This window comes from Phycodurus eques, chromosome 17 (assembly GCF_024500275.1).
Source record: "Phycodurus eques isolate BA_2022a chromosome 17, UOR_Pequ_1.1, whole genome shotgun sequence".
Lineage (NCBI taxonomy): Eukaryota > Metazoa > Chordata > Actinopteri > Syngnathiformes > Syngnathidae > Phycodurus > Phycodurus eques.
Window position 1 is genome coordinate 11,770,987 of NC_084541.1, and position 16,270 is coordinate 11,787,256.

A 16,270-nucleotide genomic window follows, 5' to 3' on the forward strand; every position below is an offset into this window, starting at 1 on the left:
AAGTGAAAATAGCGACACTGACTACAGAGCGGGTGTAAATAATACACAAGTCATATCAGAACCGATGTGTTTTTTATAAGCCCCCACCCCCTCCCACCCAAACAAACATCGTACATTGTGTTTGTATTTATTACAGTGAACCGAAATACGAACAAAACAATAGGCCATACACACCAGCGAAAATGTATCTGCCCTTAAAATCTTTTAAGATGATACTTTATACAAAATAGACTCTTATCGACTGGAAAAGAGCGTCGTGCAATTTTGTCTGGCTCCAGTCAATTTACATTACAATTTTTTTTTTTTGGGGGGGGGGGGGGGGGGGGGGGGGTTTGGTTTTTAAAGTGACGAGTAATGTCCTCACATCAATAGCGACAAGATCCAAAGCCGGGACATTCACCCCCCCCAAAATTAGATGTATCATAAGTGCTACTTAAAATGTAACGGAATACTTCACTTTTTTTCTTCTTTTTCTTTTTTATTGTCAGCTTCCCAGCTTTGGTCACAAAATCTTAGCTCACCAATTCCCCCTTAACCTCTTTCACAAACTCCCCTCAGTCCAAGGATCTGTAGCATTTACACTGACTTCACGAAACAGACATGTTCAACACTTCCTCACGTCGTCACTACGTCTAGCTTTTAGCACAAAGTGACAACCACCACACAACAGCTTGAGAAAGAGGACTCGGTAAAGTGATTTAGATTAAAAAAATATTTTTGATCTCCTGATTAGGATTCTTTTTTATGGCTCGCTGTCTCACATTTTGCTGACTAGAAGTGATGTGTAGACATCTTAAAGCTTAGCGCATTTGTGCAAATAGAGGTCAGGGGGGAGTTTGTAAGAGGGCAACTATAGAGTGCACTAATCACAAAAAGTTCAGCATATGGGGCTTCCGGGTGAAATTTCACAATGAACCTAAAAAGCACTATAACCTGTACAGGTTAACTTAATTCCAGTTTACAAACTTTTTAATCCATGTCCAACTGTTCAACGTTTTAGTACTTTTAGCGAAACTTGCAGTTTTCTAACAAGGAGCTGAACAGCAAAAATGGTGTGGTGTAACAGAAGAGCCTTGATTTGGTAGCGTGTCCCTTTCAGACAGAATTTAACCAACTGCGCTTTCACTCAACCGTGGCATAGCGCATACGTGGCGATGGTGACAACACCAAGGCACAGTGAGTCCTAGGTGCTGAATGGCAACATTCACAACAGGTGTTTGATCCATGCATTGACCAATACATTTCCAACAACTTGTATGCCTTTCTGTGACTCTTCCAGGCCCTCCGCATCGCTGTCGTCTTGGAGTCATGATGTCAAAATGTGAACAGCATGATAAAGAGAACTGTTTAAATACCAATTCTAATTGAAGCAGGACATATACTGATCCATATCTGGACCAGGTGTAAATTTTGCCTTTCACCTCCTGGGTTTCACTGACCAGTGTGTTGAAAGCGCTCGTCGCCATTCATCTAATCATCTGCCTACGTTAAGCCGCAACGGCTGTGGGAAAGCGCACACTGGTGAGTTCTGTCTGAAAGTGACTAGCGGAAAAATCAGTTCTTGCTACACCAATTTTCAAAGGCAGCGTGAAAGCGACCAGTTAGTTGCCTCAATGGCTGTTTAGGTGCTTCTGTTTTGTTTAGCAAACGAGTTTAAGTATAAGTCAATGGGCTGAGCAGCTAGCTTAAATGTCTGCATGTGAACAATAGAGTCTATGAACCATTTGTTTTTTCTTTTTCTTGATGAGAAACGGCATGAGCTACGGGTCAATATCACGATGAAGAGCCTTTGGTCTCCTCACTACCATTTCCACCCCGTCATTGTGAAATACTGATTGATATCAAAATATTTCAGAAATTCAAGGGATATTTGTCAAACAGTTCACAGCTTGCTATTGAATCATGCTGCTAAGCGAAGGGCCACCATGTGCTGATAAAATGCAATAAACATTTGGCCAAAAAAAGTCCACCCTGTCATTGTCCACCCTGTCAGCAAGCTCACATATTTTCCTGTTTGCATATATATTGTCTGCTTGCAGTTAATTTGTTATAAACCCCCCCAAAAAAATACAAAAATGTGCGAGAACTTGACCAAGCTGCATTTCTAGCCTGAAAAACCTCAGATTGTTTTGATGTAATGGGAGAGTCTCAAAGGCACCTTATGGTGATATTGACTCTATTTGTAGGGCTTATTTTTCTTTAAATACCCAATTCGGCCACTACTTAAGTAAATGCGGTATACTGTTTTTTATTTTTTTTTATTTTTTAATGTTAAGTAGTGCACCCCGCCTCTCACCTGAAGATAGCTGGGATAGAATCCAGCACGCCCGCAATCCTTGTGAGGATAAGTGGTACGGAAGCGAATGAATGATGTTAAATACAACTATAAGCTGTTTGCACTGCACCGAGTACGCTGTGTCGGGGCTGGTTTTTGTGAAGTTGCGCCGTGTGTGTGTGTGTTGGGGGGGGGGGGGGGGGGGGGGCATAGTTCATGGAATAGCACATATTTGTATGTGTGAACGAATGTATGCTCCTAAGGCCCAACTTGCCATCGGCCCGAAATAACACACAAATGATGAGTCACCATGGCAACCCCCCAACCTGTTCTGTTTACTGCCATTCAGAGCTGAAAATCAATGGGTGGCCTCCATGTTGTGTCATAAGCAAGTAAATACTGGTTGCATGTATGAATGTGTGTGTGTGTGTGTATGTATACGTAGATATAGTGTGTATGGGAGCAGAAAAAAGACATCATTTTGAAACCCATTCCCAAAAGCTACAATATTTAATTTTACCTGCATGATGATAATAGTTGATAATCAGTACATTGAAGCTGGTGTATATTGTGAAAACCTCATGTATGGGCACCCTGAAGCAAATGGTCACAATTGGAGCATCACTCACACACGTACACTAATTCACACACACACACACACACACGCACACACAAAACATTCACACACAAGTTGAAAACAATCAAAGCAATAGAAGTCATCTATTTACAACCGCCTGTGACTTTTGGCACCAGTGACCGAGCCTGAGCTAATATTATTTTGCATCTCATTTGAAAATACTGGAGCAGTGAATAGAACTTTATGGGATTTGAATTTTGTTACATCTTACAAAAGAAAAAAAAAAATTCATATATTATGTCTATATATGGCTGTTCCTTTTTTCTTTTAAATGCTTTCCTCTACTGGGGTGGCGATTTAACTACACCTCGTAATTGATTAAAGGGTTCATTAGCTTCATGTGGCACTATTGAACGGAGATAAATGTTCATCTGATTAAATGAAGCAAGCAATGAAAGGACAATTTTGGTACCCATCAAAAATATTCTGCGTTTATGAGCAATTATGATGATAATTATTCACAAGTACTTAAATGCGTGAAGCAGTATTAGCAACACTGAGAAAAAAAATATAGTTATGGAATTCAAAATCGAGTGAAGTCAGATATTACGAGAATACTGTGCCAAAAAAGTCTTAACAAACACATGCCAATATTTTTCCCGTCAAACGTGTTTAGGTAATCAATTTGGAGAAACCAATACTACCCGTTTGGGGTTTTGGGATATTTTTTCTGACTTTTTTATTGCCAAACTCCAACTTTTTTAGTCCCCACAAATTGAAAGTGTGATCATTGTTCGATTTGTTGTTGCAAACCTTTTTTCCCTTGTTAAATTACCACGTTATTCTCAGATTAGTTGTTTTAATATTAAGATTATTATTTTTTTTACTCTTAAATTTTACTCTTCATAATCTATAACATTAATTTTCAAAGTGTGGCTCTCGCTAATGGTATGTGAAAGAATCACTGAATTAAATGTTCAAATTGTGCATAACTGTGCATGCATAATGTTTCAGTGTTGAGTACAGTGCAGTTGTACTTAATTTTAAAGTAGAACATTTTTGCATATAATCTTTTAGAACTGTTTGTTTTAAATATTATTTGGTACACTTTTTTACAAACCACTGATCTATGATATCAGATGTAACAACCCCAAAAATTAAGATTGATTCTTGTAAGATCACAACTTTTTTTTTTTTTTGTAAAGGCTTGACTTTCTTTTTGAAATCTCTCAATTTAAGTGTTGAATATTGACTTTTTAGGGTGGAAATTTGGACTCATACAATAATATTTTACATAAAATGAAAAAAAATTGTTTTGAAAGTATTCCTAATCAACACATTTCTTGCAATATCCCAACTTGATTGCTGAATATTGATTTTTGTTGGGGGGGAAAATTGCAACTTTACTCATAATTTTTCCTGACTGAAAGAGAGGGCGACTTCTTCCTCATTTAACTAGCACTTTATTCTTTGACTTTGTTTTAATGTCGTTTTCAATGTCAATATGTCAGCTATAATATCACAAGCCTTTTTTGTTTTAACCTTATTTTTGTAATACTACAACTTTTACTTATGAAATTACAATTTGACTTGTAATATTTACTTTTTGTTACTGCAAAATTCTGACTTCACTCATGAGTTTCTAATTTTTTTTCACAAAACAGAGTTTTTAATGAGATAAATTATTCTCATAAAATCACGATTTGTTTTAATATCCTCCCCCCCTTCATAACGTACAGTAAAATGACTCTTTTCAATGACTAAAAACAATATTTTTTTTATTTTTAGTGAGGCCCTACTCGATCAAGAATGTTTTCATGATGGGAAAAGTTGACGAGAGTTTTTTTTTTTATTGTATATTGTGTAAAAAAAAAAAAAACAAAAAAACAAAAATAATTAACAGCTATGAAAAGCTTTAGAAGCTGAAAGGCACTGGTTTCCCTTCTCACATGTACTTGCTGTTGCTGAATGGACTTAAAAGCGAGTGTGCGTGCATTCAACAAGCGGAAAATCCAAAGATTTTTTTTCAGTCGCTGTGTTTTGTCGCTTATAACAAACAAGCTGAAAACATTTTCGTCTTCTTGGGGTATATCATACTGTATGTATATATACTATATACTAATATATATATATAGTTGACACGTTACATTCTGAAGGTCGTCGGCAGGTAATGGGAGAGCGTAATCAGGACGTGGATGTTTGTAGTTGTCAACGGTGAAATCATGTGGCCACCAAACTGAAAAACATTCAGGCTGAGGAGGATGAGGGGGCCGAAAATATTTCCTCTGAAGACCAAATGGGCAGTCGGTTTTCAAACCTGAGCGAGGATGTGGCAGTAAAGTGGCGCGTCACGGAATTGGGAGTTGGGGTTCGGGGGGGAATTTAAGGCATGGCTGTTAAGGCCTGAAGGCGCTCACGACTGATGAAAGAGCAGCTGCTTGACGCTGCCGTCTTTGACTTTTGGTATCTGGTTGGTGATGATCTCCGCCAGCATCTCGGGGAACTCCACACTCAGCGTCTTATTCATGAACGTGTAGAAGCAAATCTGGAGGAGATCCTCCACCATCTGCAAAAAGACACATTCTAGTCAATATTCATATGATTATAGGTTCTACTGTCAAATATTGTTCATAAATCTGTCTAAAACTGTATTAGTGAGCACTTTTCCTATGCCAAAATAATCCATCCACATGTAGGCCTTAGGCTGCGCACAATAAAAGGCCACTCTAAAATGTTTTGTTTTACTGTACTGGGGGTGTCAGAAAATCAGTCGCTATCTGGTGTGACCACCGTTTTCCTCACGCAGTGCAACACATTTATTATGTAGGTGTACCTTAGGGCGCCCCTGTAAAATGTGCAGTTTTACTGTACTGGAGGGCTCACCCCCTGCATGGAGTCCAGTAGCTTAGTGAGCTGGTAGAAGCGTTGCCAGTTCTGGCTGGTGCTCTCCTCTCGCTTGACGATGGCTTTTCCCAGCTCCTTGATGTACATCATGCGGATCTCATCGAACACCGCCTGGCTCTTTAGGCCCTCTTTAGGCACTGAACACAAACACACGCACAGAGAAACACAAAAAACAACATCATCAATTTGGAGTCAAACAAAATGCCTAAAAATATCAAATCAAACTTTGAAGTTCAAACCGTCATCATATGTGGCATCAGCAATCGTCGTGAGAAATCAACTCAGTGAGCAAGTACAATTCAGTTGTATTTATCTTTTAAGATCAATACATTTGCATTTAATCTTCAAGAATTGTTTGTTTTTAAACATTTTTTATTTTTTTTTATTTAACTTTTATGTGTAATAAATTTCAAAGCATTACTTGGGTAAATTTTTCCCCATGTTTAAGCACCGTGGGAATGTACACGCTGTGCATAATGTTACAGTGGCTTACAATAATATTAAATATAGTTAAAACCTCTGTCTCTTTATCACTGTATCCAAAATGGAAGCACTTTTTCCAACTCTGAAAATCCAGCATGTGCATTCACAACAATTCCTAAAGCACCCTGTGGGAACATTGTGTTTGAGTTTATGCTAATGAAATGCCAGTCAACACAAACATGTCCCCACACATAAAATGCACGTAAGGCAGCTCCCTTGTTGCTTATATACGTAGTTTGCAATATGAGGGCATAGCACAGGAGAGGATTTGCACACTCGCTGCTATAGATTATGTAAAAGCACAAAGGGAGCACGACTGAAGTCGCTTTTCGTAACTTTTTCGTAACTCCAGAGGATACCAAATAAGACTAACCCTTCTTGCATGAAACTGTATGAATGCAATATGAATATTGTGTGGCGAGATGCTGAAAGATGTTCGTCGCCTGGCTGAAATGTCGAAGAATGAAATGAAAAGGCAGAAAGCGGAAAAGGCCAAATATTTTACTTCTCCTTTTAAGTCTCCTAGCCACTCTCTCCTTTTGTGTTTCTGACAATATGTAATTAATAATAGTTTGAAAAATAGAGAAAGGGTTGACACAAAAATGTTATAACTAAAATATACAGTCAAGGCAAATAGCTAGCTAAAATACATACAGCTAGCTAGCTAGAGATAGATAGATAGATAGATACATAGATAGATAGATAGATAGATAGATAGAAGAGCTATATCTAGTTTTCTACAATACGTAATGTAATTCGCTAGCTGAGCTAGATGAAATAGATAAACTAAGTTGCCAGCAAAGAAAACTAGCTTTCTAAAATATATTAACAATGCAGCAAAGAGAAAAGCTAACAAATTAGCTAAGAAAAGTAGCTTGATAAAATTAAATATAATTAATATTGTAGTTAATATAACAGTATCACAAAAATATTGTCGTTAAGTATATGAGCTAAGTTGCTCACTAAAGCGAAGTCGCTTGCTAAAATATATTACAAGCTAAGTAACTAGTTAAAATAGTAAAAGGCTAACATATGCTAACTAGCCAGCTCCAAAAACTAGCGCACTACAATATTTAAGATAAGTAGCAAGCTAAGAGCTAAGCTAAGATATTTAGATAGATAAGCAAACTCAGTAGCTCATAAGACTAGTTTCCTAAATAATATAAAGTATAAGACATGTAGCTAGCTATCATAGATTAGGGTTGAAGTTCAGAAATTGAATATATTTTTTTCTTACACATACTGTATATTTTTCTATTATCTGCTATACACGGAATGTCACGTGACCAAACCCAGAAAAACGGGATGGCTGGCGTCCTGTGTATGCTACGCTAACGAGCATGACTGGTTTGATGACATGATTGTTTTGAAGCCAAACTTGCTAAAATGTTTTCTTTATGGCTGGTATATCATTTATTCATAAAATATGATATGATATATGTGAACACGAACAAAGTCTAAACATCGGGTATTGTCATCTTTGGTGGCTCTGTGGGGACATCTTGTGTTAAAAAAAAAGGACATTCTAGATGTTTAAAGTTCCCACATGTGCTATACCACGGTCCCCCTCGTCATTAACCCGTGTGAGTAGGAAGTGATTTTACCCGTTTTGCCAAATGCGGAAGTAGGTTAAGCATATACCGGATTAGTTAATCTAAATTAAAAGTTACATAAAGAGTAAACAAAATGCCAAAGAAAAGAAAAGGTGTGATACCAGTTGCAAAAATAGGATTTTGATTAAATAAAATAGTGGTGTTTAATATTTAATTAAGATCACTGTTGAGCAACACAATATATGGCTCTTTTCAATAATCTTGTGATCTAAAATTCATGTTTAAAAAAATACATAATTTATTTTGATTATAACGTTTAACTTTATTAGGGGGGGCCCCTCCCTGTCCTACATGAAGCCTGCGACACGTGACGTCAGGCATCATGAATCCAATTGAACTAACCTGGGAGCGCATGAGAAATGATTCAAAGTTATCGTGACCTGATAGTGTCGGCCTGCCTCCAAGGAGCAGATGGAAATAGCTTTGGATTCAACATGAAAATGTCATTCTCCTTTGTGAGTGCATCCATTAGCTTGCCACTCATTCCCAGTGAGGTGCAAGCAATACATTTGCTTTTTTCCTGTGTTTATTAGTCATCATTTTAGCATTTATTTTGCAGCCTATTTAAGAGCAATGTTATGCAGAATGTTATGCTGCGTGAAAATTACCTGTGCTCAGCAGCAGCAGTACCTTCATGCACAGGTACTCATCGTAGGACACCTCCAGACGCACAAACTCTGTGCAGATCTTCAGCATCTGCTCGCATTGCCCCAACATAAAAGGAAGCTTCATGCGCTCTCTGAGGAAGAGCAAGAGGGAGATAAAGAAGGAGAGAGGTCACATGGTAAGGAATAAAATATTCAGTGTTGTTACCTTCCCTCATACATTATCCTTACCCTACTGACAAGTTGCATAAAGGAAAAATACGGTCGATAGATAGATAGATAGATAGATAGATAGATAGATAGATAGATAGATAGATAGATAGATGGATAGATGGATAGATAGATAGATAGATAGATAGATAGATAGATAGATAGATAGATAGATAGATAGATAGATAGATAGATAGATAGATAGATAGAAGAGCTAAATCTAAAAAAATAAAATTCTGGATTAAAATAATTTTTAAAAACAGTTTTTTACTTAACAAATGCAGTTCAATGTTGTTGTTTTTTTGGACTATAATTAAGTAATATTTTGTTTTCTGATTCTGAACATTAAAATCCGATACAGAAAGAATTTATGAATGAAAAAAAATCTTAAAATTGGCTTTCCCCCAAAAATTAACAAATCATTTTTGTTGTTTTTCAGATTAAAAAAAACAACACAATATGCAATTTCAGAAAAACAAATATTTTTTTACAGATTAAAATAAAATCCTTGAGTCCTCTGGAAGGTGCTATATTTTCATTGTTATTCTTATTATTATTTATTATTATTATTATTATGCAATCCCAAAGGAAGACCGGAGCCAGAATTCAAACTCCAAACTTTAGAACTGTGAGGTGGATGTCCTAAACGCACCGGCTATTATCTTTCTAATGAGACACATAATACACACTGGTTGATGACGAGGTCGGGGGCGAAGCAGAGCATGCTGCCGTTGCATTGCTGGTACGACCTCCAGCCCAGACCGAAGGACATGAGGAAGAGCCACGAGCACTGCAGCAGCGTCATCTGGTCATCCAGGTGCAGGTTACGGAAGCCTGCAAAGGACAAAAGGTATACTGTATGAGCTCCAATACAAGAGATGAATAAAAGCTCTTTTTAGATCTATATGTGTTTTTGTGGTGGGAGTTCAACACGCTGTCACCATTATTTTGATAACCCCCATGAAGCTACATGAGGTGGCAAAATATTACAATACAAAAATAATTATAATAAACTGCAACCACAATGATGAACATGAGAATTTTAAATACTACGTGTCAATTCATGTGGTAAATGGTGCAAGTTGTTTTCTTTGGCAATATAGATATAACTTGTATCGTCTATCTAAGTATTAAAAGGAATATTTGTTTTTATTTTTCCAGATCTAATTCAATCAAGAATAAATACAATTTGCCAGATCTAAGTAAATAAAGAATAACAAAAATTGTAATTCAATTTTTAAAATGCTATCGGTACAACTTGCCGGATCTAATTTAAAATTCAATTAAAAATAAAAAAGAAATAACAAATATAATTATATTAAAACAAATAACTGGCAACCCAAACACGATTAAAAGATATAGTTTGTCTGATAAAATCAAAACTGTCCAAAATCTTCAGATCTAAGTAAATTAAAACTTTAAAAAATACAAACTAAATAAATTAAAAGAAAAAAAATTGCCAGATCTAATATAAACAGATTTTAAAAAGATCAAATCACAGATTGACTTAAACAGAAAAAAAAAACTGAAAATGGTCAGCCATTACTAAACTAAAAATGTTAAAAACAAATCCCACATATTTTTTTCATCAATCAAAACAGTGGCTTTATTTAATTACATTCCAAATACAAAAATAAATAAAAATACTAGCTCATATCAAATAAAAAAAATATAAATAACTGCCACATCTAACTAAGCGGTTATTCAGAGAAAAGGTTAGAAAATGTTTTCACCCATTTCCACGTTTTCAAAAGGGATCCTTTCATGACGCATTTGTTTCAAATTGTGTTATGTAAGAGTCATCTCCACTGAGAGGTGGCCTTCACTATCACTGTGGCAAGCTGCCAGCTGGACCAATATGCACCCTATAACCCCCACCCACTCAACACACACACACACACACACACACACACACACACACACGAACACACAGACACCAGCATGCAGTCAAATCATGTGAAGGAGCTCATCCTGGCATTTCTCTTGTGTGGACCAGCCGAAATGTCCTCAGTCAAAGACAAATGCCCCCACAATAAAAGGTGGTGCCACACACAAGGAAACGTAGAGAAAAAACGCCCATGTTACATTTTCATAGGGATTTCCTTCTCTCTCTTTTTTTTATGGGATAAAAATGTGAACTGCAGTTATTGTGGAGCAGTTTTAGCAATCAAAGGGAGTAAATCCTCAAGAGAATACTTGCAGCGATTAGCAGGTCATGAGGCTGCTTTCTCATGATCACAGCACGGCACCACTTTCAATTCTCCACGGCTTGTTATCATGTTTTGGCTCGTTGCTTTAACTCTTCACCCCCCCCCCTCAAAGTTATTGTGTGTCTCGTGACTCACATGATTCTTAGCACTTCTTGTGAATGTCATGCAACTTGGGCTAAAACGATTAATCGGATTGCTCGAATAATTTTATTACAAAAAAAAGGTTGATGTAAAATCTCTGCATTGAAGCTTCGCAGGGATCATTTTGTGTTAGTATTGTTGTTTAATAATGCATAAGCATTAATTTTTGCACATTAATCGATTAATCGATGGGATGATCGGTGGTTTACTCGGTTCTTTAAAATATTAGACAGCTGCAGTCCTAGTTAATGTGTGGATGCTCATTTTCCCTGTCTAAGGAAACGGATGTTTCCCAACAATGTAGTGAGTTTTTACGTTGTTTTTCACATTAAAATAAAACATTTGCAAAATTGGGTTTAAAGTCTTTTTTTTTTTTTGCTATTCAATTAATAAAATTCAAAATTAATAAAAATATACTAATTGTGTAAATAATAATTGTGCTCCTGTCTTTTATAGTCTCGTCTTGATTAAAATAAAAAGTTACAATAACAGAGGTCAAAGTGAATAGTCAATAGTTTAGAGGCGCAACGATTAATTGAATAATTGACAACTAATCAATTTTCTAATTAATCATCAACTATTATTATGTTTGTGTTTAATCAAAATAAGACATTTGCTTTTACTTTGGAAAAGAATGATCAACATTTTTTGCTGATTTTCTGACATGTCACGGACCAAACCAGACCGACTGGTTAGCACAGTTCTGAGGACCTGGGTTCAAATCCCGGCCCGGCCTGTGTGGAATTTGCATGTTGTCCCCATGCCTGCGTTGGTTTTCTCCGGGTACGCTGGGTTCCTCCCACATCCCGAAAACATGCATGGATTAATTGCAATGCATTAATTGAAGACGTCAAATTGCTCGTAGGTGTGAATGTGAGCGCGAATGGTTGTCTGTTTATATGGGCCCTATGATTGGCCGGCGACCAGTTCAGGGTTTATCCCGCCTCTCGCCCGAAGTCAGCTGTCATAGGCTCCAACACGCCCACGATCCTAGTGAGTAGAAGTGGTACGGAAAATGGATGTATTATCTTTTAACCAATATGTAATAAAACATGCATACAGTGCAATGTTAAATTGGTACATACAATTGTTTATTTTACTCTTTTAAATGTTTATTTTCACAATAAATTAATTAGCCAATCATTTAATGAGGGAAATGAATACATATATTTTAATTGATTTAATTATAACATAATTAACCAATTGTATAGAAAATGTTAACTGCAGATACATGTACAGGATACAAATTATTATTATGTTTTTATTTTAATAATAATAATATAATAATAATAAATCAATTTTAAAACTATTTCATAAATAAAATTTCTTCTCATTTTAAAAATTTTATTATTTTAAATTAATTCTATTATAATCAATTAATCAATTATGTAATACATTAAATGTTATTAATGTTAAATGTGTATATAAAAGTTAATATTTTACTCTATATTTTTTTTATTTGTTTACAATAAATTCATTAAAATTACTTAATGAGAGGAATTAATAAAAAGAAATAATAATTCCAGAAATAATAATAACAATAAATAACCTTTTTTAGGGGGGGAAACAGCTAAATGAATGCAACAATTACAAGACTCTTGATAATCTAAATGCTTGATGTTGCCAGTTAAAACAACGTCGGAAACTGGCTCTCAGACCTTTTTCTTTGTTTTCTGCCTAGACTTGGCTCACATCTCCACCGGTCAATGTAAATTACAAGTCAGCCAGAAGCCGAATGAGAAGGCGAGCGATCCCCGGAGCGGCTTCTTATTACCTGGCAGCGACTTTGCCCACTTGACAGCCGAGATGATCTGCTGCCCGCCGAGCTTGTTGAGCGTGCTCATGAGGCGCGAGGACGTGTCGGGCAGCGTGGGATCGTAGCCAGAGTAGATGATCTCGGGCTCGATGGCCTTGAGCACAGACAGCATGGCGGGCACCAGCTGGGGCACGCAGGCAGGGATGGCCAGACCGGGCATGGTGGGGACGGGCTCCGGCGGCCTGATAATTCGATGGTCTATTTTTTTGTTCAGCTTCTTGTTTTTCCTCGCTGGTGGAACATGAGAAGATGGCACACAAGTCAATATCACCAATTAGCAACATGATTCCGTGTACGTAGTACGTACAAGTGCATGGTGACCTTCGGACAAAGGCGGTCTGGCTGTGAATTAGGTCTTTGTGCTAAGAAAATTCCCAGGTCACTGATGGGCGCTTTATATTTAGAGTCCACAAACAGGAGCCGAGTTATCGCTCACTGTTATTTTTGATTCACCCAGGTCTTATTGCCTCCGCTTTGCAGGAGGAGGTGTGTTAACACCCGTGAATGTAGGTTGAGTTGCACCGGATCATGTTACCAGAGCAAAGCATCTGTTTGTACAACAGTCTCTGTGGTTAGAAAATTCAACACAGCTCCCACCCTGGAGAGATATTAGGTTTTGTTTCCATAAAGTAAAAGTGGTTCCAGGTGTCCTAATAACATGGCGGTACTGTATTGGACAAAACACCCCCAAAAAACAGCAATCACAGAGCCCATTCATCACAGCTTAAACAGCCCCGTTGAAAGTAGCTGGATGAACTAGATGTCACTATGATGTTCGTTTTGCATGTGTGAAAGGAGGCAAATTTCATCACTTCATGACAGTCCCAACATAAAACGTTTTGAGGTTCCAAATGGCACGCAATGAACTAGTTTGGGCGGCGGCGTAAGAATACGTCGTCACACGGCCGAACGCACGCTCATTTACCACCGTAATTGCTATTTTTTATTTCATTGTTTATTCATTTATAAAAGTGTTTTTCACGACTTTATTATTGTGATATCCAAACTTGGGAATCGACTTTTTTTCTATTAAAGATACAACTTAACTCTTGCAATTTGTCTACATTTTGATCATAAAATCTTCTTCGTCTTTCTTGCAAAACGTATTTTTGCCCACAAGTGACAATTCTCGTGAATTGTAATTGTTTTAATATTGTGATTGTTTTTCTTCTTAATATATGATATCAGATGTAATATTTAAACTTTGTTCTCGTTAACTTTGTTCTCGTTAACTTTTTTCTTATTAAAGTTTCAACTTAAATCTTACAATTTTTTATTTTTTGCAATGAAAGATGTTTTTTCTGCCGCAAAACGATTCTCCTCTCTCAAAGTCTTTTCCCTCATTACATTATTGATAGGCTTTTTGTTGTTACAGCAGTTTTTAATTTGATTGTTTTATATTTAGGAATGTTCATTAACATCAATTATGATGTCACTACATGGCGTAGGTTAGTGAGACACTTTCTAACTGATGTACAAATTCGGGTTATCTCACTGCCTTAAGAGCAAAATTTTGTCCTTTGCTAAAACTAATATGTGCACCAACACACAACAACACTGCAGCTCTGCTTAAGCTTTGACTTTTATGTTATAGTGGTTCACTTAGGGGAAAAAAAACCCAAAAAACAAGTGGCTCTTCGCGCAAGTAGCTGCCAAGTCATGGTTGGGTAAACTTGATGTGCGACTGTGATGTAACATTAGGGCCAAGATCTGGACGGTTTGCTCATAGACACATTTTTCAGAAATGGGCAGCTCCCAAACGCTTTCATTTTTAAAACTTTTTTTTATTTTACACTTGGGCAAAGATCCAACTATTTGTATACAAGCAATGGAAAAATTGCTTTCCCATAAAAAGTCTGCTTTAAAGATTTACATTTTTATAAAATGCATATTAACAATTATTTTTAAGTTTATTCTATAATAATAATAATATTTTTTTTTTTAATCATCATTGACATTCAGTATGAGTTTCATTTATATAAAAAGTAATACATTTTTAATTTAAAAGGTTATAATTAAAGTAAATAGAAAAATAAAAACAACCCCCCAAAATGATAAGGTTTACCTTCTAAATTCATTCCAGCCTGAAGGCATTTCCGGAAGCGGCAGGCTGGACAGTTTTTCCTGCGGATCTTGTCGATGATGCAGTCGTTCCTCCCTGCACACAGGTAGTTGTGCTGACCTGTTTAAAACACACACACACACACACAAAACATACAAACAGAAAGACATTTGTATTAGTCAACATTTAGCAAGTGAAAGCAAAAATGTGTGGGGTATTAAGCTCAACATTTGGGAGGCTGTAAAACAAACATCAGATGTCTACCATCCACTGTGGACAACTTCAAGTCTGAACATGACTGTTGATAAGACACAACCTAACAATCACACATGCACATTCCACATTTTCAGGTTCTTCATTTACAACTGGTAGAGCATGGACCATTCCTCTCTCTTTGCACGACAGCATATAATTCACGACAAAACAGTGTTTAGTGCGAGGCGTGGAATTTAAAGGGTACGTTCAAACATTTGCATGGAACTCGACTTACAGTAAATACACCAGGTGACCAGCGGTCTGTCCAAGACCATTAAAAACTGGTTGCAAATAGTCCAAAACTGAGAAATCAACAAAACAGGCTACTAGAAACCAAACAGAAGCAAACGAGAGAATGATAGTCGTAAAAGCTGGGTTTCATCTTTGAAAGAGTTACACTACAATTAGAGAGAAATTACTATAAGAAGGCATAGAATCACCATTGTATTCAGTTGTACGGAGAAGTAAAAAAATGCAACAGGACAGACATTACAATAAATATCATCCATCCATTTCTATCACGCTTGTCCTTATTAGGCTCTCAGGTGAGTTAGCGCCTATTCTAGCTGACTTTTAGTGAGAAGCAGGGTACACCCTGGACTGGTTATCAGTCAATCGCAGGGCACATATAGACCAACACTCACATTCACACCTATAGACAATTTAGAGTCTTCAGTTTAATATGCATGTTTTGGGATTCCGGGAAGAAGCCGGAGTACCCTCAGGAAGAACACCAACAGTTGATTTTCAAATGCCAGTGGCGAGTTAGACCGCTATTGGTAATTTCGTAGACCAGCGCAGCCCGGTGGATCGGATACTGGGCGAGCTGCACTGTCTACAGCTGACTTTATTCGTCGCCAATCAAAGCGGCAGAGACATCTTTGCGCGAAAGAGGATGATGCGTAATCACAGCGATCCATGCATGATTGGAGCATTGTCGCTGCTCTAGGCCGGTGTGGCGACAGACAATGTGAGCGGGTACCCTTATTAAACACAGAATGAGCTGGTGAACTGAAATATGTCCGCAGAGCTCTGTATCCGTACAAGTACACGGCCTCGCTGCGTCGAAACGGGCAGCTTGTCTACAAAAATCGAGCGTGAAGAGTTAAACCGCAAAAG

At 37.1% G+C, this 16,270-nt stretch overlaps 1 protein-coding gene across 3 annotated transcripts in view; it reads right to left on the bottom strand.

The window, feature by feature from the left end:
- Positions 1–2,766: 2,766 nt before the first annotated feature.
- LOC133415863 (glucocorticoid receptor-like) overlaps positions 2,767–16,270 on the bottom strand; it is a 60,117-nt gene continuing 46,613 nt past the window's right edge. For all 3 annotated transcript variants that reach the window (XM_061702376.1, XM_061702377.1, XM_061702375.1), the window contains 6 exons: positions 14,900–15,016; positions 12,793–13,065; positions 9,357–9,501; positions 8,461–8,591; positions 5,736–5,893; positions 2,767–5,418 (listed from right to left, as the gene is read on the bottom strand). In XM_061702376.1, the coding sequence (XP_061558360.1) occupies positions 5,266–5,418; positions 5,736–5,893; positions 8,461–8,591; positions 9,357–9,501; positions 12,793–13,065; positions 14,900–15,016 (977 nt within the window). In that variant the 3' untranslated portion in view covers positions 2,767–5,265. The remainder of the gene's footprint in view (positions 5,419–5,735; positions 5,894–8,460; positions 8,592–9,356; positions 9,502–12,792; positions 13,066–14,899; positions 15,017–16,270) is intronic.